This window comes from Ahaetulla prasina, chromosome 1 (assembly GCF_028640845.1).
Source record: "Ahaetulla prasina isolate Xishuangbanna chromosome 1, ASM2864084v1, whole genome shotgun sequence".
Lineage (NCBI taxonomy): Eukaryota > Metazoa > Chordata > Lepidosauria > Squamata > Colubridae > Ahaetulla > Ahaetulla prasina.
In genome coordinates, this window is record NC_080539.1 from 364,511,233 (window position 1) to 364,538,467 (window position 27,235).

The 27,235-nt window shown below is 44.0% G+C and overlaps 1 protein-coding gene across 1 annotated transcript in view; it reads left to right on the forward strand.

Annotated features, from left to right (window-relative positions):
- HAPLN4 (hyaluronan and proteoglycan link protein 4) overlaps positions 1 to 27,235 on the forward strand; it is a 124,822-nt gene that overhangs the window by 88,025 nt on the left and 9,562 nt on the right. Inside the window, exons 3-5 of the mRNA XM_058163126.1 lie at positions 3,145 to 3,250; positions 5,319 to 5,681; positions 19,642 to 19,944. Coding sequence (XP_058019109.1) covers positions 3,145 to 3,250; positions 5,319 to 5,681; positions 19,642 to 19,944 — 772 coding nt within the window. The remainder of the gene's footprint in view (positions 1 to 3,144; positions 3,251 to 5,318; positions 5,682 to 19,641; positions 19,945 to 27,235) is intronic.

The following is a 27,235-nucleotide window of genomic DNA, read 5'->3' on the forward strand; positions in this document are numbered from 1 at the left end:
GGACAATAAGTTGACTTTGTATATAAATATACAAATAGAATGAAGACTATTGCTAACGAGTGTAAGCCGCCCTGAGTCTTCGGAGAAGGGCGGGATATAAATGCAAATTAAAAAAACCTGTGATGTTATTCTCACATTTCTGTACTTCAATGAAGTAAAATCTCAGGCTTGGGTGGGCAAAAGAATTACATTATCAACAGACAATTGTAATACTGTGCCCGGAATTATAATTATATAATATAGTATAATTTTAATTATGAACTGATATTATTAAAAGTCCTTAAAATATCTAATACAACAAGGAAAGCTGCACTCCAACCACATAAGTTATAGCTGAAGTCCTCCACAATAGCAATCACATATGCCTCCACCCAATGCTTCAGATCGTTTCCTGACTGAAAGGGTTCTACACATCTATTTTATCCCTCCTTTCAGCCAGGTTTCCTCCAGATTAGATCATCCTGATTCTCTTCTAATATAATATAATTTTTCTCAACATGATATCACCTTTTTTGGCATCCTCAGGATCAGGAAGGTTTGTTAACATCCTGTGGGAAGTTTATGATATTTGAAATTGTGTTTGAAGAATTCTGAATATTATTACCAGACTAAATATGGGAACTATTAACCACAAGGAGCATCGGCAGATTCTTACTTCATCGATTGGTTCTTCTAACTGGACCTCCCACCAGAATGTAGGAGACAAGAACTGCTTTGCTTGAGCTGTTGAATGGGAAAGGTAACAGGATATTGCTGATGGAGTGAATGTGAAATAACCTAACCACATTACAGTTTCAAGAAAGTGTCAGTTAACCACAAACTGTCAAGAGACCAGGGGTGAAATCTACTTATACTTATTCCACCAATATTGTTTTTTTTTCCTGTACTGCCTTCTGCTATTGCATGGAGATGTGCCCAATACCTATTGACCGATGCTATGATTATTTATCTAATGAATGCCAAGGAGATCATTACTGCCAACCAAATCACTTCAAGGGCAGCCCATGTGAGAGCATTGCAATAGTCCAAGCGGAAGTGACAAGGGCATGGTGACCGTGCATAAGGCATCCCGGTCAAGAAAGGCGCAACTGGCGCACCAAGCGCGCAGTGGAAGGCCCTCTTGGAGCGGCCGCCAAATGATCGTCAAGCGACAGTCGCCCATCAAGAGGACACCCAAGTTGCGCACCCTCTCCGTTGGGGCCAATAACTGCCCCACAGCCAGCTGCGGCTGCAGCTGACTGTGCAGTGCCGGCATCCACAGCCACTCCGTCTTGGAGGATTGAGCTTGAGTCTGTTTCTCCCCATCAGACCCGTACAGCTTCCAGACACGGGACAGCACTTGACAACCGTTGGGGTGGTTGGGGTGGAAAAGTACAGCTGAGTATCATCAGCGTACAGATGATAACTCACCCGAAACCACTGATGACCTCACCCAGCGGCTTCATGTAGATGTTGAACAGGAGGCGAGAGTCGACCCTGAGGCACCCCACAAGTAAGGTGCCTCGCGGTTGACCTCTGCCCCTGTCAACACCGTCTGCGACGGTCGGAGAGATGGGAGAGAACCACCGATAAACGGTGCCTCCCACTCCCAACCCCTCCAACGGTGCAGCAAGATACCATGGTCGATGGTATCAAGCGCCGCTGAGAGATCTAATAGGACCAGGGCAGAGGAACAACCCCTATCCTGGCCCTCAGAGGTCATCCACCAACGCGACCAAAGCTGTCTCCGTGCTGTGACCGGCCGGAAGCGGACTGGAGCAGGTCTAGATAGACAGCTTCATCCAGGTACCGGGAAGCTGCCATGCAACCACACTCTCTACAACCTTCGCCACAAAGCGAAGGTTGGAGACAGACGATAATTTCCCAAAATAGCTGGGTCCAGGAAGGCTTCTTGAGGAGGGTCTCACCACTGCCTCTTTCAAAGCAGCGGGAAAACCCTTCCATCAATGAAGCATTTATAATTCCCGAGCCAGCCTCGTGTCACTTCCTGAGTAGCCAGCACCAGCCAGGAAGGACACGGGTCCAGTAAACATGTGATCGCATGTAGCCTCCCAGTAACCTGTCCACGTCCTCGAGCCACAGTCTCAAACTCATCCCAAATAACCTCAACAAGGCGTGCCTCTGCCATCCCACTTGGATCATCGCAATTTTGGTCTAGACTATCCCGAAGCTGAGCGATTTTATCGTATAGATAACCGTTAAACTCCTCATGCGTCCCTGTAGGGTCATCCCGCCTCCTGATGAAGGAGGGAGCAAGTCACCCGGAACAGGGCGGCCGGGCGGTTATCTGCCGATGCAATGAGGGTGGAATCGTAGGAACGTTTCGCCTCCCTCATTGCCACTAGGTAGGTCTTAGTAAAAGATCTCACTAGTGTCCGATCAGCCTCGGAACGGCTAGACCTCCAGGTACTCTCTAGGCGTCTTCTCCGGCGTTTCATCTCCCTCAGCTCCTCAGAGAACCAAGGAGCCAAGTGAGATCTGCGCTGGGTCAGAGGCCGCAAAGGCACGACACGGTTCAAAGCCCCCGTCGCGGCCCGCTCCCAGGCCGCAACGAGTTCTTCAGTCGTGCCGTGGGCAAGATCCTCAGGGAACGGCCCAAGCCGTTGGCACTTTTTTTTTTAATAAGCCCAAGGCAATTGGATACTTCAATTTTAACTGGTCATAATACAGAATATAAGGGACGCGGTAGATCAGTGGCTAAGATGCTGAGCTTGTCAATTGAAAGGCTGGCAGTTCAGTGGCTTGAATCCCTAGTGTCGTGTAACGGGGTGAGCTCCCATGACTTGTCCCAGCTTCTGCCAACCTAGCAGTTCGAAAGCACGTAAAAAATGCAAGTAGAAAAATAGGGACCACCTTTGGTGAGAAGGTAATAGCATTCCGTGCACCTTTGGCATTGAGTCATGCCGGCCACATGACCACGGAGACGTCTTTGGACACCGCTGGCTCTTCGGCTTTGAAACGGAGATGAGCACTGCCCCCTAGAGTCAGGAACTACTAGCACATATATGCGAGGGGAACCTTTACCTTTAATACAGAATAAAAACATCCATAGGCATGGACGTCCATAGGCATTCACGCCTATGATCCATCTTCACTTTCTGTCTGCGGTGTTCTATTTACTCTCTTTTTGTCTCTCTCTACTAGATGCTCCTGGGACGATACTTGCTCTCTTGTCTTTTCCATCTCCTGATGGTTTCCCGCCAGTCTGCGTTGGCTCAGAAAGATCGGAAGAAAGTGGTCCACGTGTCTGGTACGTGAGAAGCCCCTTCGGCATCCTTTGAGGCCTGATCTGGGTGGGAATCTGATCAGCTTCACTGGTCGTCACTGTTCATATCTGTCAAATCCCCGATACAGGTAGTCCTTGAATTACAATCCTTCATTTAATGGCTGTTTGAAGTTACGACGGCACTGAAAAAAAAGTGACTTACAACTCTTTTTCACCCTTATGACGGTTGCACCACCCCCGCGGCCACGTATCAAAATTTGAATGCTTGGCAACCGTCATGTATTTATGACAGTAGCAGCGTCCCGGGGTCACGTGATCCCCTTTTGCAGCTTTCTGATAAGCAAAATCAATGGGGAAATCAGATACCCTTAACAACAACTTAACTAACTTAACAACTGGGTTAACAACTTAACAATAGCAGTGATTTCTGATTTCTGAGAACTCTAGGAGTGGAATGGTCTGATATATAATGGATTGGAAGAAAAGTATCTTCTTTGTCTCTGGAAGGGGAGTGGAGGTTTTAAGGAGTGATTATGGATTATGATTTGTGCTATATTTTAATTTTTGTTGTTAGTTTTATACCCTGTATTCGGTTCTCGGAAGTCCCGGGGGGTGGGGGGAGGAAGGGGAAGGGAGGGGGAGGGGGGATGAGGGTAGAAAATGGATTGATAGTTAATGTACAAAGATGATTGAAGATGTATAAATAATGTAAGATCGGAGCTGCCTGGCTACCACTTCAGAATGATGGGAAAGAAGGAAGTAGAAGAGAGAAGGAGGTAGGAAAGAGAAGAGGAGGAAGAGGAAAGGAAGGAAGAGGGATAGAAGAGGGAGAAGAAAGGAGTAGGGAGGAAGGAGGAGAGGATGTAGATAAGAGAGGGGGAGGATGGTTGTGGAAAGTAGAAGGGAGAGAAGGGAGAGAGTTAAAGGAAGGGGGTGGTGACCGGGCAGGTCCGATTAATTGTATATGATGGTACATTAAATATTTTATTGGATATGTTATTGGATAAGAATGTTAAAATAAAACTTTTTTAATTAAAAAACAATTTAAAAAAAACAATGGCAGTGATTCCCTTAACCACTGTGGGAAGAGAGGTCGTGAAATGAAGCCGAGCTCACTTAACAACTGTCTCATTGAGCCCACAGAAATTGTGGTCATAAGTCGAGGACTGCTTCTACATCTGCACCAGTTGACTTCCCAAGCTCAGACTTTCTCAGAGCCGCGGTGGTGCAGTGGTTGGAGTCAGGGGTGAAATGTGAAATTTGTTACTACCGGTTCTGTGGGCGTGGCTTGGTGGTGGGGTGTAATGTGACTGCTTGGGCGTGGCCAACTTTTTTAAAAAAACTTTTAAAAGCATATTTTCTACAATCTCTTGGGCTGAAGAGGTTGTAAAAAAGTGCTTTTAAAAGCCTCTGGTGATCAGGCAACTCAGCTGGGATTGCCAGAGGAGTCTTTTAAAAGCTTTTAAAGGGTTCTGACGATCCCAGCTGAGTTGCCTGATCGCCAGAACCCTTTAAAAGCATTTTTAAACAGCTTCTTCAGCTGAAGAGGTTGTAAAAAAATGCTTTTAAAGGGTTCTGACGATCCCAGCTGAGCCGGCGATCATCAGAGGCTTTTTTTTTACTTTTAAAAGCATTTTTTCGACCAAAAAAGAATGCTTTTAAAAGTAAAAACAAAAACAAAACTCTGATGATCACACAGCTCAGCTGGGCATGGCGGGGGGCAGGGATTTTTGCTACTGGTTCTCCGAACCACCCGCCACCATAGCTACTGGATCGAGTGATCCGGTCCGAACCGGGAGCATTTCACTCCTGGTTGGAGTGCAGTACTGCAGGCTACTTCTGCTACCTGCCGGCTGCCTGCAATTTGACAGTTCGAATCTCACCAGGCTCAAGATTGACTCAGCCTTCCATCCTTCCGAGGTGGGTCAAATGAGGACCCAGATTGTTGGGGGTAATAGGCTGACTCTGTAAACCGCTTAGAGAGGGATGTAAAAGCACTGTAAAGCGGAATATAAGTCTAAGTGCTACCGCTATTGCTATTTCCCCGTTCTAGATTTGAAATGATGTTCAAGGTCTCTGTTCTTCTTTGCAGAGGACGACAGCGGTGCGGTTGTGGTTCAGACAGCACCTGGGAAAGTGGTCACCCACCGTGGGGGCACCATCATCTTGCCTTGCCGCTTCCACTATGATGTATCGGCCCATGACCCCGATGAGATCCGCTTGAAGTGGACCAAGATGGTGGAGCCCATGTCATTTGAGGACGTCTTTGTAGCCATGGGGAAGGAGCGCCGAGCCTTTGGGAACTACCGGGGTCGAACCACCCTGCAGGAGGACGGATCCAGTGACGCCTCCCTCATCATCCGGAATGTTACTCTTCAGGATTATGGGCGCTACGAGTGTGAGGTGACCAATGAGCTAGAAGATGATGCTGGAATGGTGAAGCTGGACCTGGAAGGTTGGTGGAAGTGGATTGGGTGATGGGCATCGGGCAGGTCACCTGCCAGAGAAAGGACCTGGGGAATGAAGAGTAGATTTGCAGGTAGTCCTCAACTTATGACCACAACTCAGCCCAACAATTCTGTTGCAGTTGTTAAATGAATTTTGCCCCATTTTACAACCTTTCTTGCCACAGTGGTTAGCAATAGCAATAGCACGAAAGATTTATACGATCTGAAGAGAAACCAGAGTATTTATATTTTAAATGGGAGTCATAAAAATAATGTCATGGAATGTGAAGGGTACAGGGAATCAGATTAAAAGAAGAAGATTGGAATTTAAGATTAAAAGAGATTTACCAGATATTTTATTTTTAAATTTGACAGAGAAAGATATTGAAGGATACCAGAAAAAATTGGACAAATTTTGTAATGGTGGCAAAAGACCTAGATTAGTGAAGAAAATGTGGTATCAAAATCAAAGGGAAGGTGGATTAGGAATCCCCAAATTATTTAATTATTACTGTGCGTATGGTATCCGGATAGTGGTAAAAATATTTAAAGGTGAAGATAACTATTGGAGAGACTTAGAGTTAAGGGATATAGAGAAATTTGGATCAAGGTGGTTTTTAGATAAAGCAAACTCAAAATGTGTAATTAGAAGTTATTGGTTAAAGGATTAAGTAAAAATGTGGAATAAATTTGTTAAAATTTTAATTCGGATATAATCTTTTGGGGAGACAATTGGAAATTGGCGATTAAAATAATATAAAAGCGTAATGAAGTGATTAAAGAGGAAAATATAGAAATTATTAGAGATTGGATAAAAGTTATGGAAAATGAAAGGAGGAATAAAGAAATTATTGAAAATTAGGGTTAAGTTGGTTTGAAAAATACAGATAGAAAATGGACAAAAAATTAAGGAAAATTACTTGATAAATAGATGTGAAACTGAATTTGAATATTTAGTATCACGGATTATGAAAGATGAAATTGGGCTAAAGGGACTCGTTAGTAGGGTTTATAAGATTATAAATTTGATGAAAAATTACAAAGAGTGATGAGGACAAATTGGGAAAAAGATCTTAATATTGAAATACCAGAGTCAGATTGGAATGTGAATTGGAATAGTAGAATTATGAGAACTTTATCTATAAGGATTAAAGAGCATAATTATAAAGTTGTTTGAAATGGTATTTGACTCCAGTAAGATTGTCACAAATGGATAAAAAATTAGTAAAAATGTTGGAGATGTGAGATGGAATTGGGGACTTATGAACATATGTGGTATAAATGTGATAAGGTTAAAAGTTTTGGCAACAATTGGAGAAAATGATATTTGAAATGATGGGGAAAGTAATAACATTGAGAGTGGAAACTATATTATTGTTGGTAATTAAGGAAATAGAATTAACAAAATATGAAAAGAATTGATTAGAATTATGATTATAATAGGTAGAATTATAATAGCTAAATATTGGAAACTAGATGTGATTTTTAGAATAGAAGAGTGGAATTCTGAAATGTGGAAATTAGCTTTAAATGATAAAATGACATGTGATATTAAAATTAGAAGTGGTGTGTATAAAGAAGATATTTTCTGGTAGACTTGGAAACCATTTGTGGACTATGCGCTTGAAAATTGGATGCTTCGGTCCCTGTACCTCGAGAACGTGGATTTTGGCAATCATGAGGACATATCCGAAGACCCAAATCTTCCTTTTTTTTATGTATAGCACAAGGGTGTATTAAAAAAAAAAAAAAAAAAGCAATAGCAATAGCACTTAGACTCATATACCGCTTCACAGCCCTCCCTAAGCGGTTTACAGAGTCAGCCTATTGCCCCCAACAATCTGGGTCCTCGTTTACCCACCTCGGAAGGGATGGAAGGCTTGAGCCTGGTGAGATTCGAACTGCCAAACTGCAGCTAGCAGTCAGCTGAAGTAGCCTGCAGTACTGCATTCTAAGTGAATGAACGCAGGTTAAGTGAGTCATTGCAGTTCTTAAGTTTGTAACCTGGTTCTTAAGTGAATCTGGCTCCCCCATTGACTTTGCATGTCAGAAGGTTGCAAAAGGAGATTGCATGACACTGCAACCCTCGTAAATATAGAGCTGTGGTGGTGCAGTGGTTAGAATGCAGCACTGCAGGCAAACTCTGTCCAGAGCGCCAGGAGTTCGATCCTGACCGACTCAAGGTTCACTCAGCCTTCCAGCCATCTGAGCAAAGGTGGTATTCCAGCTGGTTTGGACCAGTTCAGGTCAACCGGTAGTGCAAATCGTGGGTGGGCCCGCTCCCACCCCGCCCACCCATCCCGGCTCTATACCATCCTATTTAGGCATATTTATGAGGCCAGGCACATGCGTGGAAGGTGCGCGCTTGAGCAAAGCTCATGCGCAGAAGGCTGGGCGCATGTGTGGAAGGCAGGCGCATGTGCGAACCTGTAGTAACAAAATGTGACACCCACCACTGCTTCTGAGGTTGGTAAAATGAGGACCCAGATTTTGGGGGGCAATATGATGACCCTTGTAAACCGCTCAGAGAGTGCTGTGAAGCACTATGGAGTGGTATATAATTCTATGTGCTATTCCCATGGCTATCTTGCTGAAATTATGAACCAGTTGCCAAGTATCTGAATTTTGATCATGTTACCATAAGTCACTTTTTCAGTGCCATTGTAACTTCGAACCTGTACTGACACTCAGATGAGTTTCGTTGATGTCTAAAATGGATGGATTCTCTATTATAGGGGTCTCCAACCTTGGTCCCTTTAAGACTTGTGGACTTCAACTCCCAGAGTCCCTCAGCCAGCTTTGGGAGTTGGAAGTCCACAAGTCTTGAAGGGACCAAGGTTGGAGACCCCTGCTCTATTAGTTTTCTTCTGAGAAAAAAATGGTGTTATTTTTTAATTTTTAAAAATTTAAATTTAATTTAAATTTAATTTAAATTATTTTTTAATTTTTCAAAGGTGAATGTGGGGCAGATGATGCCTTTTTATTTCTTATGAAAATGAACTTCCCCCTAAGATGGCAACATTCCTTTATTTGTGAGTGAATTTTATTTACTCTGCCTTATTGAAATCTTTTAAATGGACTAGTCCAGCTTACAACCATTCATTTAGTGACCATTCAAAGTTACAATGACACCGGAAAAAGTGACTTACGACTATTTTTCACACTTACGACTGTTGCAGCATCCTCATGGTCATGTGATCAAATTTTGGATGTTTGACAACTGGCATGTATGTATGACGGTTTCAGTGTCCTGGGATCATGTGATCCCCTTTGGCGACCTCCTGATAAGCAAACTCAATGGGGAAGCCAGATTCCCTTAACAACCATGTTACTAACTTAGCAACTGCAGCGATTCACTTAACGACTTTGGCAAGAAAGGTTGTAGAATGGGGCAGAGCTCACTTAACAATGGAAATTTTGGGGCTCAGTTGTGGTCATAAGTTGAGAACTACCTGTAGAATCTCTGGAGCGCCCATATCTTGGCTGCAAATATCTGGATCACTACGGATGTAGAAAATCTTTTGGCTACCAGATCCAGCAGACATCTGGATTTTGCAGCCCAGATGCAGTGGTCCTAAACATTTCCTTTTGGCTATTCTGTCTGGGAATCTAAAGGTTTTAGCACCAAGTCAATTGAAGTGGTTGGGTTAATATAACAGTGTGCAGTGTTCCTTTGGTTATTTTTCTCTGGAAACAGAAGGTCCTCGACTCACCAGGAACCAGATAATTGAAAACATAAATTTAAGTCAATCAGAGATGTGAGGTGAGAATTAAATCAATATGGCAGAGACACATGAAAACATGAATGGGCAACGGTGGAGGGGAAGAAAGGGATCAAACTCTGAGCTGCACAAGGAAACCAATTCGGAAGAAAATCAGGAAATTAAAAAGAAAGGAATTCTTCACCAGGAGTGAGATTACAATGGAGGCAGCTGCAATTGTTCTTTCCCAAAGAGCAGGTATTACAGATAGTTCTTAACTTACAACATTAATAGAGCCTGGAATTGCCAGTGTATATCATGACGTTTGTATACCGAAGCACCCATGCGACTGATCCTGATTTTATTTGTGACAGTTGTTAAGTGAATGCCATGGGGATGAACCGAATCCATTTATTATTATTATTATTATTATTATTATTATTATTATTATTATTATTATTATTATTATTATTATTATTATTATTATTATTATTATTATTATTTATTTATTGGATTTCTCCCAAAGGACTCAGGGCGGTGTACAGCCAGGATAAAACATAAACAATGTACAATTAAAAACTGAATTAAGAAACTTATTATACAATTGGCCGAAACATTAAAATATTTAAAAATCTAAAAACCCAATTTAAAACATAAATAGAATTTAAAAATTTAAAAATTTAAGCAGTTTAAGAAAAACTTAAGCCAGCCCCGTGCGAATGAATAAATGCGTTTTCAATTCACGGCGAAAGGTCCGAAGGTCAGGTATTTGGCGTAAACCAGGGGGAAGTTCATTCCAGAGAGTAGGAGCCCCCACAGAGAAGGATCTTCCCCTGGGGGCTGCCAGCCGACATTGTTTGGCGGACGGCACCCTGAGAAGTCCCTCTCTGTGTGAGCGTACGGGTTGGTGGGAGGATTTATTTATTTATTTATTTATTCCTGTGTTTGTTTTTTAACCCAAAAGAAATGCGGTTGTATGATCACGGGGATGCGTGAAACCATCGGAACTCTGGAACCAGGTCATATGTAGCTTTGGGGAAATCGGTTGTAACATTAAACGGTCACTAAATGACCAGTTGTTAAGTGAGGATGACTGATAGACATTGCAAGGATGTAAAGTGAGTTTCCAGCATGAATCCAGGCTTGTGGAAGAGAAATTCATTAGAAAATATCAATATACAACAGGGGTGTCAAACTGGATTTCTATGTAGGCTGGATTAGTATTGTAGTTTTCCTTCACAGGCTAGCAGGGGCGGGGAGTGGGGGAGAGATCGGACGGATGGCTCCTGCAGCACCCTGCCAGCCAAAACGCCTCATTTTCGGCCTCCATGGCCTCCTGCAATACTCTGCTGGCCAAAAATGGGCGACACAGGGGCCTCGTGGGGCCACCGCGCAGCCCATTTTTGGCTGGCAGAGGGCTGCTGAACGCTGTGGAGGCCAAAAACTGGCCAGGGGGGCAGCATGCGGCCCTCCCGTGGCCCATTTTGGACAGCAGAGGCACTGCGCGCCAGTCGTTTGATATTTCCAGGCTGGGCCCGCGGGCCAGATTTAAGCACCTGACGGGCCGGATCTGCCCCATGGGCCTTGTGTTTGACACCCCTGGTATACAGCCTTCATGTAAAGAATAGCTGATCATTAACAATTGGCTACTAAGGAGAAAGGAATTGGCCCACTGATATATACGTAGATAAGAGTTGCTGTGTCACCTTTCACAACAAAGATCAGTTTGGGAAGACAGCAATAACAATATTTAAACCCAACAACTGTCAAGCCTTAAAATATGAAAAAGCAGCAACCGGTGATGTCTAAGTTAAATCAGTGTCAACAAAAATTTACAACAGATATCAATGGCCAATTTAGAAAAGGGCCAGCTCATTATTTCCCGTAATAATAGATTGGACAGCATAATTTAAATGACCTTTAAAACTCATCTAAAACCAAATAACGGTGATATCCATAGCAAATGAACAGCACAGAGAGACAAGAATCTATTGCTGAGTGCTAGCTTTGCGCCTGAGAAACATACGTGTAGAAGTGTCTGCAGGTGTCCAAAAAGTCAAGATGGAGGTACCGATGGTGCACCCGTGTGATACTCATGAAAAAGCAGGGGGAACTTCAACCACCATCTTGCCTTGTTTGACCATTCCCTGTGGACACCACTGCTTGAAACTCTTGGGCCATGGTGGCAACCATAAGTCTATGCAGATTCTCAGTCATCCAGGTCATGGTTGTCCCAAGGCGCTTTTTCAGGAGGGAACTGAACTTCCTTGATTTTTTTTTTGAAGACAAATTTCGCTTCTCCATAAACTTTTAGCTATGCACTAAAACAGATAAACAGTGGTGGGTTTCAAATTTTTTTACTACCGGTTCTGTGGGTGTGGCTTGGTGGGCATGGCATGGCTTGGTGGGCATGGCTTGGTGGGCATGGCAAGGGAAGGATACTGTAAAATCTCCATTCCGTCCCCAATCCAGGGGAAGGTTACTGCAAAATCCTCATTCCCTCCCGATCAGCTCGGACTTGGGAGGCAGAGAATAGATGGGGGCAGGGCCATGCAGAATTTTTACTACCGGTTCTCCGAAATACTCAAAATTTCTGCTACCGGTTCTCCAGAACTGGTCAGAACCTGCTGAAACCCACCTCTGGGGATAAACACCCTTCGAATGGTGTGGGAGACAAATGGGATTGAAAAATGTTAGCAACCGGTTCTCTGCCTGGTGGCTGGATGGGCGTGGCCTAGTTGGCTTCCTGCACCACAGCGAGGAGGGGGGTGTTTTCTCCCTCCCCAGGCTCCAGAGGCGAAAACAGCCTCCCCCAGGCTCTGGAGGCTCTCTGGAACCAAGAAACAGGCCTCCAGAGGTGGGTCCGTTTTTCACCCTCCCAGAGCCTACCAGTTTGGATAGTAGCCATAATTCTCCAATAAGTACTTCTTGCTCAGGGAAGATGTGACAATCAGAGGTAATCCTTGACTTATGACCGGAATTGAGCCCAAAATTTCTGTTGCTAAATAAGGGAGTTGTTAACTGAGTTTTGCCTCATTTTGCAGTCTTTTTGCCACAGTTGTTAAGTGACTCATGCAGTTGTTAAGTGACTCATGCAGTTGTTAAGTGAATCTGGTGTCCCCCATTGACTTTGCTCATCAGAAGCCAGTTGGGAAAACTACATGGTCCTGTTACATGGGACAATCATAAATACATTGGATTTTTTTGGTTTTTATCAAATTTATTTTAATAAAATGCTTTTGGAGTAAAAATCTATCTAAATATAGTTTTCTATTTAAGATGCATTAATAATTTAGTTTATTCAGCATGAAATGGAGCTTAGTTATGTAGCATGAGGCTGAATATTCTGCAATATTTACATTTTTGGCAAATTCATTCAATGAATCCAAGCTCTGCAAGCTGAGATAACATTGCACTGCATTGATGCATTCACTCAATTTCACAGTAACCATGAGATAAATCATAAAACAAAGTTCAGGAATATTCTTTGATCCCATCGTTTTGCAAATCTAAGTACACTACAAACTGTATGATTGTTTGAAGAGAAATGCATCTGTACCATGAGGCTCTAAGTGTGAGGAGGAAGGGCAAGCAGTAAAAATGAAAGTGAAACCTTCTTTTTTTAGAATAGAATAGAATTTTTATTGGCCAAGTGTGATTGGACACACAAGGAATTTGTCTTGGTGCATATGCTCTCAGTGTACATAAAAGAAAAGATACGTTCATCAAGGTACAACATTTACAACACAATTGATGATCAATATATCAATATAAATCATAAGGATTGCCAGCAACAAGTTATAGTCATACAGTCATAAGTGGAAAGAGATTGGCGATGGGAACTATGAAACGATTAATAGTAGTGCAGATTCAGTAAATAGTCTGACAGTGTTGAGGGAATTATTTGTTTAGCAGAGTGATGGCCTTCGGGAAAAAACTGTTCTTGTGTCTAGTTGTTCTGGTGTGCAGTGCTCTATAGCTGCTTTTGAGGGTAGGAGTTGAAACAGTTTATGTCCAGGATCTGCAAATATTTTCACGGCCCTCTTCTTGATTCGTGCAGTATACAGGTCCTCAATGGAAGGCAAGTTGGTAGCAATTATTTTTTCTGCAGTTCTAATTATCCTCTGAAGTCTGTGTTTTTCTTGTTGGGTTGCAGAACCGAACCAGACAGTTATAGAGGTGCAAATGACAGACTCAATAATTCCTCTGTAGAATTGGATCAGCAGCTCCTTGGGCAGTTTGAGCTTACTGAGTTGGCGCAGAAAGAACATTCTTCGTTGTCCTTTTTAATGATGTTTTGATGTTAGCTGTCCATTTGAGATCTGATATGATAGAACCCAGAAATTTGAAGGTTTCTATTGTTGATACTGTGTTGTCAAGTATTGTGAGAGGTGGAAGTATGGAAGGGTTTTTCCTAAAGTCTACCACCATTTCTACGGTTTTGAGTGTGTTCAGTTCCAGATTGTTTTGGTTGCACCACAAGGCTAGTCGTCAACCTCTGCCTATATGGATTCGTCATTGTCTCGAATGAGACCAATCACTGTTGTGTCATCTGAACTTCAGTAGCTTAACAGATGGATCATTGGAGATGCAGTCATTGGTATACAGAGAGAAGAAGTGGGAGAGCAGCCTTGGGGGGCCCCTGTGCTAATTGTACAGGTATTTGATGTGATCTTGCTTAGCTTCACCTGCTGCTTCCTATTTGTTAGGAAGCTTGTGATCCACTTACAAGCCTGTTCCTGTAGCTGGTTTAGCTTAGTTAGGAGAATGTCTGGAATGATGGTATTGAATGCTGAACTAAAGTCTACAAAAAGGACCCTTGCATAGGTCTTTGGAGACTCAAGATGTTGTAGGATGTAGTGCAGAGCCATATTAACAGCATCATCTGTTGATCTATTTGCTCGGTATGCAAATTGCAAGGGGTCTAACAGCGGATCCGTGATGGTTTTCAGGTAGGAAAGCACTAGCCTTTCAAAGGTTTTCATGACTACAGATGTTAAAGCAACTGGTCTGTAGTCATTCAGTTCCTTGATGGTGGGCTTCTTCGGCACTGGGATGATGGTAGAGCGTTTGAAGCAAGAAGGAACATAACAAATCTCTAGTGATTTATTGAAAATATGGGTGAAGATGGGGGCCAATTGGTCAGCACAGACTTTTAAGCAAGAAGGAGTTATCTTGTCTGGGCCTTTTAAGTGTAAAGTTTTTTAAGTGTAAAGTTTTTTATTTTTAAAACACATTAAAACGAAAGCCAAAACATACAACATTTATATAGATATCACTGTTTATCAGCTATTTAAGACAGTCCTTTCCTATTATTTACACATATTTTAGTTCTATCTTACTCTACTTTTATTTATCTACCGTTCCTATTTTCTAACCATTCATACCATTTGCTCCAGACCTTATAATATTCTGTGTCCTCTTTCTCTTTAATTTCTTTTGTAAGTTTGTCCATCTCTGCACATTCTAATATTTTTTTAATTAGTTCTTCCTCCGTTGGTGGATTTTCATTCTTCCAATTTTGGGCAGAGACTATACATGCTGATGTTAATATATGGAGAAAAAGAAAAAGTGAAAAAGTGAAACCTTCTAAGCAGCTTATAAATATAATATTAAAGAGTACCTGTCATTTTAGGTCCATCATGGCAGCGCCTGTTAGCGGGCACCCACTCACCTGCTGCCTGCCACGTCCCTCACCAACAGAAAACAAATCCTGTATCGGCTCAAGTCATCGTCCAGGTTAATAAGGACTAACAAGCCAAAACTGGAGCACGTAACACCAGATATGTCACTGGAAGGCAAAATCACAAAACTGTGTTTCACTTATTTTGGCCATGTCATGGGGAGGAATTCACTAGCAATCATGTTTGGAAGAGTTAGCGGTAAAGGAAACCAGGCTGCCAAACCACAGGTTGGCTGGACAGAATGGGATGACTCACTGCACTCTGGTGGGCATGACTCGCTGGGTGTGGACATCTGAGTGCTGCCAGGTGGGCGTGGGTGGGTGGGCGTGGCCAGGAGGACACGAAGGATTAGGTGCAGCCGCGGATGATTCTTGGCAGCTGACTTGGGGTGGCTGGGTGGGTGTGGCCATGTGGATGCAACCATGTGGGTGTAGGGGGCGCTAGGTAGGCGTGGCCTGATGGCCACAGAACAAGTCACCCCAGGCAACTCGGCACCCAGAAATCATCCAAAGGCATGCTAGCTGGACACCATCAAAGTTGATGGAACCCTGGCTGGACACCATCAAAGCTGACACCAGCCAGAGCAGGGGTCTCGAACCTTGGCAACTTTAAGACTTGTGGACTTCAACTCCAGAATTCCTCAACCAGCAAAGCTTAAAGTTGCCAAGGTTGGAGTCCCCTGCACCAGAGCATATAACAAATCAAAGAAGCAGTGCATGATTGGAAGATGTGGAGAGACCTGGTCCCATAGAATCACCAAAAGCCGGTCACGACTGAATGGATAAGCTCATCGTCATCATCGTCACTACAGACATTACAGGCATTAGTTTATGGCAGCAAAACCTTCGGAGTCTGGCAGCACCTTTGCTGACTAATTTTATTAGAGGGCATAAGCTTTTGTGACCTATGAAACATTTCTGACGGAACCTTAGACGCTTAGAGAATCCCTTCACCCACCAACACTTTCGCTGACTTTTGCTGCTGCATTAAATCAATATCTCATTTCGCTGAAAATATATGTTCAGCTGAAGTCTGATGAGATTGAGTTAGCGTGATATGATGATGGAGAAGAGAAGCGGTTTGATGCAATCAAATAGAATTCTGTTAGAAGTACTAACTTTGCTTTTTAAAAAAATGGTTCAGCTGAGGCAGAATCCCTCAATCTTTCCAGCTTTGCGGGCTGGTCGGGGTGTGTGTGTGTATAGAGGGCAGTGGTGGGATTCAAATAATTTAATAACAAGTTCTTTGCCCTAATGACCAGCTGGGTAGGTGTGGCTTGGTGGTCATGTGACCATGTAGGCGTGGCAAACTCAATGTCACTCACATCAATGGGCGCTTTGCCTTAGCTGTTACAATGTAATAAGGGTTAACCAGAGAGTCAGTTTCTGTAAGCAGGGCGATAAAGATTAGGCTAGAACTAACACCAGAATGTTTCCTTCCTGCCTTCCTTACAGGATTAGTCCTGTAAAGTGGAAAAAAACAAAATGAGATTTCTTCCAACAAGGTTCTCTGAACTGCTTAGAAAGTTAACCAACCGGTTCTTCCGAATAGGTGCGAACTGGCTGAATCCCACCCCTGGTAGAGGGGATGATTTCATGCGAATGGTGAGCACGCCACTGGTGGGATTCAGCCGGTTCTGTCCAGATCACGCAAACTGGTAGCCCCGTCCACCCGCCTGAACTAATGCGTGACTACTGCGCATGCACAGAAGGCCGTGTGCATGCACAGAGGTGGCGTGTGCGAGCGAAGCGAGTGTGTGCGCACGCACGCTCACATTTATGAACCGTAATTTAAGGTAAATGAATCTCACCTCTGGGGCACACGTGTGTGCCCGCATTTGCCTGCTGCTCATGGATGTGGGGACGTGTGCATGTGCTCACCCACCTCTTCCGTGACCCGGTTTTGAATGGCTCAAGGCCCAATAGTGGGCTGCAGCCTGGGGGTTGGAGACCCCCGAGTTAAGGAAAGCACATCTACCAAGGAAGGTCCCTATTTAGCATTGCAATCTCAAATTAATTCCCTCCCCCCCACCCCCAGTTCTCGCCTTCTGCCATGGGTGCAGGTGTTTCTGAGATCTGGCTCCCCAGAGTCTGACTGGATTGTTCGATTCATTCAGACAAGACTCCCAGCATCAGTTGTGGGCCTGGCCTAGCCTCACAACTGTAGCATTACCCATCTGTTTGGTTTGATGGATTTATATCTACGTAGGATGCATCATGTATGCAAGGAGGGATTCTGCAAAGGGAAGTTTCTTGGTGAAAATTAGATTTATACCTAGGAAGGAAGGAAGGGAGGAAGGGAGGGCAGAAGGAAGGGAGGGAGGGAGGGCGGAAGGAATGAAGGAAGGGAGGGCGGAAGGGAGGGAGGGAGGGCAGGCGGAAGGAAGGGAGGGAGGGCGGAAGGGAGGAGGGAGGCAGAAGGAAGGGAGGAGGAGGCGGAAGGAATGAAGGAAGGAGGCGGAAGGAAGGGAGGAGGGAGGTGGAAGGAATGAAGGAAGGGAGGTGGAAGGAGGGAGGGAGGCAGGCGGAAGGAAGGAAGGAGGGAGGAGGGAGGGAGGCGGAAGGAATGAAGGAAGGAGGCGGAAGGAGGGAGGAGGCAGGCGGAAGGAAGGAGGGAGGAGGGAGGAGGAGGGAGGGAGGCGGAAGGAATGAAGGAAGGAGGCGGAAGGAAGGGAGGGAGGGAGGGCGGAAGGAATGAAGGAAGGGAGGGCGGAAGGGAGGGAGGGAGGGCAGGCGGAAGGAAGGAAGGGAGGGCGGACGGGAGGGAGGGAGGGCGGAAGGAATGAAGGAAGGGAGGGCGGAAGGGAGGGAGGGAGGGAGGGCAGAAGGAAGGGAGGGAGAGAGGAAGGAAGGAAGGGGTTTGTTGCTGAATATGATAAGACCATCTTGAAAGCCTAACAACATTTCTTTCTATCCCCTTTATACAGTGGTGGGATCCTGCTGATTTAACAACCTGTTTGGTTATTGGGCACTTTGCGCATGCATGTGCCTAATGCGCGCTATGGGCGTGTTCGCAGTTTTATGAAAACGTAACTGCCGCATTATTGCTGGGGAGTAACACAGCTGAAGCGTGGCATTCTGCTCTGCCGCGCGAATCAGCTGAGAAGATACAGGTCAGTAAAGTGCAGGGGCCGGCTGATGATCAGAGCGAACCAGTTCGCTCCCAGATGATTGTCGGAGCTACCAGTTCATCGGAACTGGTAGAATCCCACCCCTGCCTTTATACCAAGGAGAATCAAGCCAGAGTTATTTTGAGATGCTTTCTCACACCCTCCAGTTTCCAAGGATAGACTCATTGTTTTTTTCCTCTTTCAACGGTTCCTGGCCTGGTTCAAAGTTATCTCCATACATGGGATTATTTCTCCTTCCTTCCTTCCTCCTCCTCCTCCTCCTCCTCCTCCTCCTCCTCCTCCACCTCCTCCTCCTCCTCCACCACCTCCTCCTCCTTCTCCTCCTCCTCCTCCTCCTCCTCCTCCTCCTCCTCCCTCCTCCTCCCTCCTCCTCCTCCTCCCTGAAGATCTGGGAGATCTTACTAGGTTTTATTTTGTTCCTTACTGTATTTTTTTTAAAAAAAATGTTTGTACTTGTGAGGTGCCCAGAGGCATTGGGAGTCAGGCAGCATACAAATTGTAATGGTGGTGGTGAGGATGATGACGATGAAGAAGAAGATGACGACAATGATGACAGTTGTCATTTGAGGACTTATGGTCCTTTAAAATCTAGGATTGTCTGATCCTATTGACATCCTTTCAAACTTTCCAGAGTGGTTAAAATGGTGTAACCCTCAATTTTCATGTGGGCATCCCTCTGTAAGGCATTAGTTTTATTCATAGCTCATAGTTATTCGTAGCTCATAGTTGAAATGAGGGGTCCTTGGTGCTCTCTGAACCTGATTGTTTTCTTACAGACATCTCATTACCCAGCTAGGTAACATCTTCAGTGTATTTTGTCCTCTTGGAAATCCAACCATTTGGGAAGGCCTTGGGAAGGCCACACTTGGAATACTGCATTCAGTTTTGGTCGCCACGATGTAAAAAAGATGCTGAGACTCTAGAAAGAGTGCAGAGAAGAGCAACAAAGATGATTAGGGGACTGGAGGCTAAAACATATGAAGAACAGTTGCAGGAACTCAGTATGTCTAGTTTAATAAAAAGAAGGACTAGGGGAGATATGATAGCAGTGTTCCAATATCTTGCCACAAAGAAGAGGGAGTCGGACTGTTCTCCAAAGCACCTGAGGGTAGAACAAGAAGCAATGGGTGGAAACTGATCAAGGAAAGAAGCAACTTAGAACTAAGGAGAAATTTCCTGACAGTTAGAACAATTAATAAGTGGAGTGACTTGCCTGCAGAAGTTGTGAATTCTCCAACACTGGAAATTTTAAAGAAAATGTTGGATAACCATCTGACTAAGATGGTGTAGGGTTTCCTGCCTGGGCAGGGGGTTGGACTAGAAGGCCTCCAAGGTCCCTTCCAACTCTATTGTTATATTATATTATATATTATATTAAGGCATCACGTGTGGTAAGCCTGGTTAAGGTTGGCCTTTGACTTGAACTCCTGAGCTTCCTCTCCCTCTCTTTTAGGGGTGATCTTCCCCTACCACCCTCGCTTGGGGCGCTACTCGCTGAATTTCCATGAAGCACAGAAGGCCTGTCTAGAGCAGGATGGCATCCTGGCCTCCTACGACCAGTTGCACGAAGCCTGGCTGGATGGACTGGATTGGTGCAACGCTGGGTGGCTGGAAGATGGCTCTGTCCAGTATCCCATCTCCAAGGCCCGGGATGAATGTGGACGAAAAGACACCCCAGTTGGAGTGAGGAACTACGGCTACCGGCACAAAGACCGCGAGCGTTACGATGCCTTCTGCTTTACTTCAAATCTGAACGGTAAGGCCAGCTTTTGTGCCCCCGTGGGTGCGCCTTGTGCAAACATGCCCTTTCTTGCTTGCATTCTCTCCCACTGGAGAGCCATTTTGATGGATATCATAGAGTCATAGGGCTGGAAGGGACCATGGAGATCTTCCCAGTCCAGCCCCCTGTCCAAGGCAGGAGTCCTTATACCAGGGGTGAAATCTACTTACCTTGCTTACCGGCTCGGGAGTGCATGCGCGTGTCATGTGTAAAAAACACATTACTTCCTGGTTAAAATCAGGAAGTAATGACACCCGGGCGGGTGGGCGGAGCTTTGCTCCGCCATCGCTACCGGATCGCCAAACTACCGGCTGCGATCGCTCCAGATTGCACGATCCGGTCCGATCCGATCCGGTAGCATTTCACCCCTGCCTTATACAATCCTGGACAAATGGTTATCCAATCTTTTCTTGAAAATCTTCAGTGATGGAGGAGCACCCACAACTCTGGGAAACAAGCTGTTCCGCTGATTCATCCTTCTCCCTGTCAGGAAATTCCTCCTTACAGGCCGTCCTCGACTTATGACCACATTGAGCCCAACATTCCTGCCGCTAAATGAGACCATTGTTGAGGGAGTTTCGCTCCATTTTACGACCTTTTTTGCGAAGGTCGCAAAAGTTGATCACATGTCCCCAGGATATTGTGACTGTCATAAATATGAGCCGGTTGCCTAGCATCTGAATTTTGATCATGTGACCATGGGGATGCTGCAACGGTTCTAAGTGTGAAAAACAGTATAAGTCACTTTTTCAGTACTGTTGTAACTTAGAACTGTTGTCCCCAAATTGGGTCTGAGCCTGGTGCCGAATCCAATTATGGACGCCAGACACGAGGTGCAGGTTTTCTGATTGCTTTTTATTGGAGTACTCCAAGGAAAAAGGCTCCCGGCCAAAATGCCAAGAACCAAGAACCAAAGATTAAGTAAGCTTTATACATTTTCACTAAAAGAGAAGGCGAGGCAAGGCGAGATAATAAGAAATATCATCTAATAAACATTTTAGTAATAATTCTACAATTTGTTCTATGGCTTGGCTAATGAATGCCCCAGGCGTTATGTAATACACATTTTATTGGCTGCAGGCCATCTGTATTCCTAATTTTTAGCTGAGGCCTGTAAGTTGTCTAACTCCTGTTACTTTTATCAGCTTTCTAACTTATTACAAGATTTACACATGCATATTTCCTTTAGATAAGCATTCTTTGTTCTTGCCAGACAGACTCCACAACTACAGTCTTCCTGATTTACTTTCAAGTGTGTATCATGACCTGGCTTCATTTTAGCATACAGCCCCTCAGAACGGTCACTAAATGAAATATCTATATTTCCTGGTTGAATCCTCCCTCTGACGAGAATTCGCAAAAGCCACTTCTTGTTAATTTTTTTGTTTTCAAAGGAAACCAAGAAGCACGCAAAAATGCAGATGGATAATTTGCCCAGCCAACGGAGGTTAGGCTTTGAAGCTTCATCAGATTGTGACTCACATAATTAGGAGAGGCGTTAAGAGGAAAAAGCTGCAAATATATATAATAAGTTATGTAAGGGAGGATTGTAGGCTGTGCTCTCTTTGCATAATTGATATGGGTCACGAAACCTCTCTTGGCTTGCCAAATGGATCATGAAGAGATGCCTCTGGCTTCTGCCACGGAGCAAAAAACGCATCGCCACATGGATAAATGCTTTCACCCTTCTGGTTTGGATGTTTATTGCTCCCTGCCCTGATCCCTGAACTGTACCGTGGGAATCTTGGACCGTTTGTGGGCAGCTGTTCTCGCCGGTGGAACCATAAGGCCGGTCCGATTTTTAGAGCAAGCAGTATTTGAGCAGTCATGAATCAAGCTGCCTGAGCCATAAAAACTGTAATTAGAGAGGGGGGAAAAGAGGGCGAGGGAATGCATTCTTGATCTTAGCCATGGAAAAACAGCGAGCCACAGCTTGTCTGCGCTAGTTCATAAGAAAACGGGATGTGGTCTCTATATGCCTATAATCTATAATAGATGGGGCTGTTTTAATGATGGTTTGGTGCTTGGAGAAAGTATTTCTGTTCCTTTAAGGAAGCGTTTCTCAACCATGGCAACTTGAAAATTTCTGGACTTCAATTCCCAGAATTCCTCAGCCAGCATATGCATGGCTGGAGAATTCTGGGAGTTGAAGCCCAGACACATCTTCAAGTTGCCAAGTTTAAGAAAAAGTGCTCTAAGGTGGATCATCATCTTTTTGTAGCTGTGTTCTCCTAATTTTACATAGGAGCTACTGAAGACTGGAAGACCCTCTGGAAAACATGGGAAATGGCCATTTATTTATTTCATTAAACTTATTAAAGCCATCTTCTCCAGCGGACTTCCAAAGAGATTAGGGATTGAAATGCAGTAGGTAGAACAAAGGTCCAACTGAAGATTTTGCTCTTTGGTGTTCCATTGTAGTCATTTCTTATAGTGGTAAAGTGCTGCAATGAAGCACTTTTTTTCCTTGTGATTTGATTACACACGTTATGTCATGCCTCTTTCAGGTGTTCTGTTTTACCAGCGCTCAGGAACACAAACATTCTTCAGTCAAACATAACATAGGTGAACACCAGAAAATCACATCATATGAGATATAGTTAGATAATGGATGGATGGATGGATGGATGGATGGATGGATGGATGGATGGATGGATAGATAGATAGATAGATAGATGACTGATAGATGACAGATAGATGACAGATAGGTAGGTAGGTAGGTAGGTAGAGATAGATAGATAGATAGATAGATAGATAGATAGATAGATAGATAGATAGACAGACAGACAGACAGACAGATAGTTGAAAGATAGATAGATAGATAGATAGATAGATAGATAGATAGATAGATAGATAGATAGATGACTGATAGATGACAGGTAGGTAGGTAGGTAGGTAGGTAGGTAGGTAGATAGATAGATAGATAGACAGATAGATAGATAGATGACAGATAGATGACAGGTAGGTAGATAGGTAGGTAGGTAGGTAGGTAGAGATAGATAGATAGATAGATAGATAGATAGATAGATAGATAGATAGATAGATAGATAGACAGATAGATAGATAGATGACAGATAGATGACAGGTAGGTAGGTAGGTAGAGATAGATAGATATAGATAGATAGATAGATAGATAGATAGATAGATAGATAGATAGATAGATAGATAGATAGATAGATAGATAGATAGATAGAGATAAATGACTGATAGATGACAGGTAGGTAGATAGATAGATAGATAGATAGATAGATAGATAGAGAGATAGAGAGATATAGTGATGATAGGGAGATGAAAGGTAAATAGGTGGTAGCCAGAAATAGATGGGAGAGAGAGAGAGAGAGAGAGAGAGAGAGAGAGAGAGATTTCTATGACCTGTACTAGATCACAAATTAGCACACTAAATTAACACTAAAATAACACACTAATTAGCATACACTAAAAATAATGCAAAAAAATGCTCAGTGTATATTGTCGCATCAAGATTTGGTTAGTGTTTTGCTGATATCCGAAACACATGGGCAGCAGAAAGAATCTTAGTATAAACTGAAGACATTCTCTCATTGTGTGTAGGTGTGTTTAACAGATGGTAATCTTGGGCCACCCCATCCCACCACAAATCCTGCCACAACACTGGGAAGGTTGGAAGGAAAGAGAAGACGAGGACAACCGCAGTAAAGCAGATGGACTCAGTTACAGTAGTGATGGTGCAGCCACTCTTAGAACAGCTGAAGGACCACTTTAGGGACAGAGCATCCCGGAGAGAATCTATCTATTGTGGTTCTCAAAGAATCAAGATTGACTCGATGGAGATAATTAATCAATGTGCCCAAAACCACAATTTACTACCGTTCTGGCTGGTTTATGTTTCCCAGAGCTTTTAATGGATGGTCCATTTTTAGTGGTCCAGGCGACAGGGCACTGCGGGAAAGTTAATTTATTAGTCAATGCAAGAAAATGAAACAACCAGTTCCCACAAATCATAGCAACACATTTAAGAGAAAGCTTAGGCCATTTCTGGCAGTTTATGAGCTCGCTCCTTTGGGCTTCGTGTCCCACGAGGAAGGCAAAAAAAAAGAAAAGAAAAAGGTGGTAATTATGCTTGGAGCTGGCAAGATGATGGAGGACTCTGATGGGATTTGTCCCGAAGAGCGTAAATTACTTTTTCTTAGGGAGATCAGAGCAGGGGGCAACAGAGGTTTCATTTGTGTAATCAGAGGCCGGCTAAGTAGCAGCAGATCAGCCTTGAAACGAAGTGCCTTCATCAACTCAATCCATCTTTGCATGGGAGGCATTTAATCTCCTGTTGTTCGCCTTGATTATGTGAAGGAAACAGCGTGTGTGTGTGTGTGTGTGTGTGTTGGCATATGTGTGTGAGTGTGGGTGGGTGGGTAAGTGGGAAAAAATGAGATATATCCTGGGAATAAGATTCTTTTTAAGAACACAAGAAGTTGGAACACAAGGCCTTGCAGCCAGGGGTTTCAGACCGGTTCGGGTGAACCGGTAGTTAAAAATTGCTACTGGTTTGGATGAACTGGTATTTTCGACGATCAGTTGTGCCGCTTGATTTATATTCGCTAGAAAGCAGGAAATCCTGCTTTCTAGCGAATATAAATTGCGCGGCACAGCTGTTCCCCCCTCTTGCTGTTCTACTTACCTGAGAAAAGGCTTCTTAAGCCTCCCTTTTCACCGCTGGGTGGTAGCGGCTGCAGTGTGCATGCGCGCAAAGCGTGCGTTTGGCACAAACCACACATGCACGCATTGCAGCAAACCAGTAGCAGACTTCGGAGCATTTCACCACTGCTTGCAGCCGAAGAAAACTGAGTGAGTAGAATCTGGAGAGGCTGTGACACAGGTAGTCCTCAACTTACGGCCACAACTGAGCCCAAAACTTTCACTGCTAAGCGAGGCAGTTATTAAGAGAGTTCCATCTCATTTTGCAACCTTTTGGCCACAGTGGGGAAGGGAATCGCCCACCGATGTTAAGGAAATCGTGCCGTTGTTAAGGGAATCTGGCTTCCCCCGTTGACTTTGCTTGTTGGAAGCCGGTTAGCAAGGTTACAAATGGTGATCACATAATGGATGGAAACTGATCAAGGAAAGATTCAGTCTAGAAATAAGGAGAAGTTTTCTGACAGTGAGAACAATCAACCCATGGAACAGAAGTTGCCTTTGGAAGTTGTGGGAGCTTCATTGCTGGAGACTTTCAAGAAGAGACTGGACTGCCATCTATCAGAAATGGTATAGTGTAGGGTCTCCTGGGGGGTTGGACTAGATGACCTACAAGATCCCGTCCAACTCTGTTAATCTGTTATCTGTTATCCCAGGATAATGCAACTGTCATAAATACATGCCAAGCGCCTGTAATTTGATCACGTGGCCGTGGGGATGCTACAGAAGTTTGAAAACCGCTCATAAGTCACTTTTTTTCAGCAATGTAGCTTTGAACAGTCACTGGACGGCTGGTTTATATTATATAAGTCAAGAACTAATTGTATCTCCCAAGGAAAACGATTCTGATCAAGAACAGGAGGAGGAGCACAGGGCCTTGCAATCAGGGTTTACTGAGGGTAACAGAAATTGGGGAGGCTGTGATTCTGCAGCAGAATCTGAGGGTGCCTCTACTTCCTCCATTCAACAGCCAACTAGCAGAGGAAAAACTTGCAAGAAACCTCCGCAGGAAGATTAGCGTGGGAGGAAAATACAAGTAGTCCTTGACTTACGACTAGTCGCTTAGTGGCCATTCAAAGTTATGATATTTTTGGGCTACTAATGACTCTGATTTGAAGTTATTGCAGCCAGGGCATCTCTGTGGTCCCCTGAGCGAACGTCAAGCACTCGGCAAGATGGATGGTAGATGGATGGACGGATGGATGGACGATTGCAGCATCTCACAATTACATGACCACTTGTTATGACGGTTTTGCTAAGAACTGGTATTTACTTTTGGGTTTTGGCAAAACCATACCACAGTAAACAATGCGTTCACTTAACAGCTATGGTGTTTGCTTAATGCCCATGGCAGCCACTCTATGACCAGGATATTCATTTAATGCCCACCACCAAAAATGCCATAGAATAGGCTTGGTCATTTGACCACCATGTTGGCTTGATTACAACCATAATTCGAGGACTATAATGGCCCCAGGTGTGTAGCATCTTTATATTTCAGGAACCAGTGGCCCAAGAGGGTCACAAAAGCACCCTACAATTTTCTTTTATAATTTCCAAGCTCCTTCCATATTAGACTATTGTTTCTCAACTTTTGCAACTTTAAAATGGGTGGACTTCAACCCCCAGAATTCCTCAGCCAGCCATGCCGAAGCGCCTTTCATTAGAGTAGAGATCTCCAACTTTGGTCCCTTTAAGACTTGTGGACTTCAATTTCCAAAGTTCCTCAGCCAGCTTTGCTGGCTGAGGGACTCTGGGAGTTGAAGTCCACAAGTCTTAAAGGGACCAAGGTTGGAGACCCCTGCATTAGAGCCCTAGTGTTTTTCAACTTTAGCAACTTTAAGATGGGTGGACTTCACCCATGCTGGCTGTGGAATTCTGGGAGTTGAAGTCCTCCCGTCTTAAAGTTGCTAAAGTTGAGAAACACTGCAATAGCTCCTGATTGGAGGAGTGGGGTGGGTGGGATGGGGGGGTTTCTGAGAAACAGCTGCAGCTCTTTAAGGGTGTGGAATTCCAATTTTCACCTTTCATGCCACTCCTGATCCAACTCGCAGCTTCACGCTAGATCCCTGGAGGTGCTGCAGGCTCATATCACATTTTGCCTGCTTGGCTCATGCCAGCAAGACTTAACAGCTGAGATCTTCCCCTGTGTGTTGGATGCCTGCCCAGGCTAGGTTCACTTTCTGCCTGCTGCGTTGCTTTCACTCGGTATTGCTGCTTTGCCGAATTTAAACTTTTCTCCAAGCAAATAGGACAGATTTCAAATAGGGCAGATTTTCTTCTAAAAACAAAAATTAGAACAGCTCCAAATGTGTTTGCTTCTTGTCATAACATAACATAACATAACATAACATAACATAACATAACATAACATAACATAACATAACATAACATAACATAACATAACATAACATAACATAACATAACATAACATAACATAACATAACATAACATAACAACAGAGTTCATCAATTGTGTTGTAAATGTTGTACCTTGATGAACGTATCTTTTCTTTTATGTACACTGAGAGCATATGCACCAAGACAAATTCCTTGTGTGTCCAATCACACTTGGCCAATAAAATTCTATTCTATTCTAT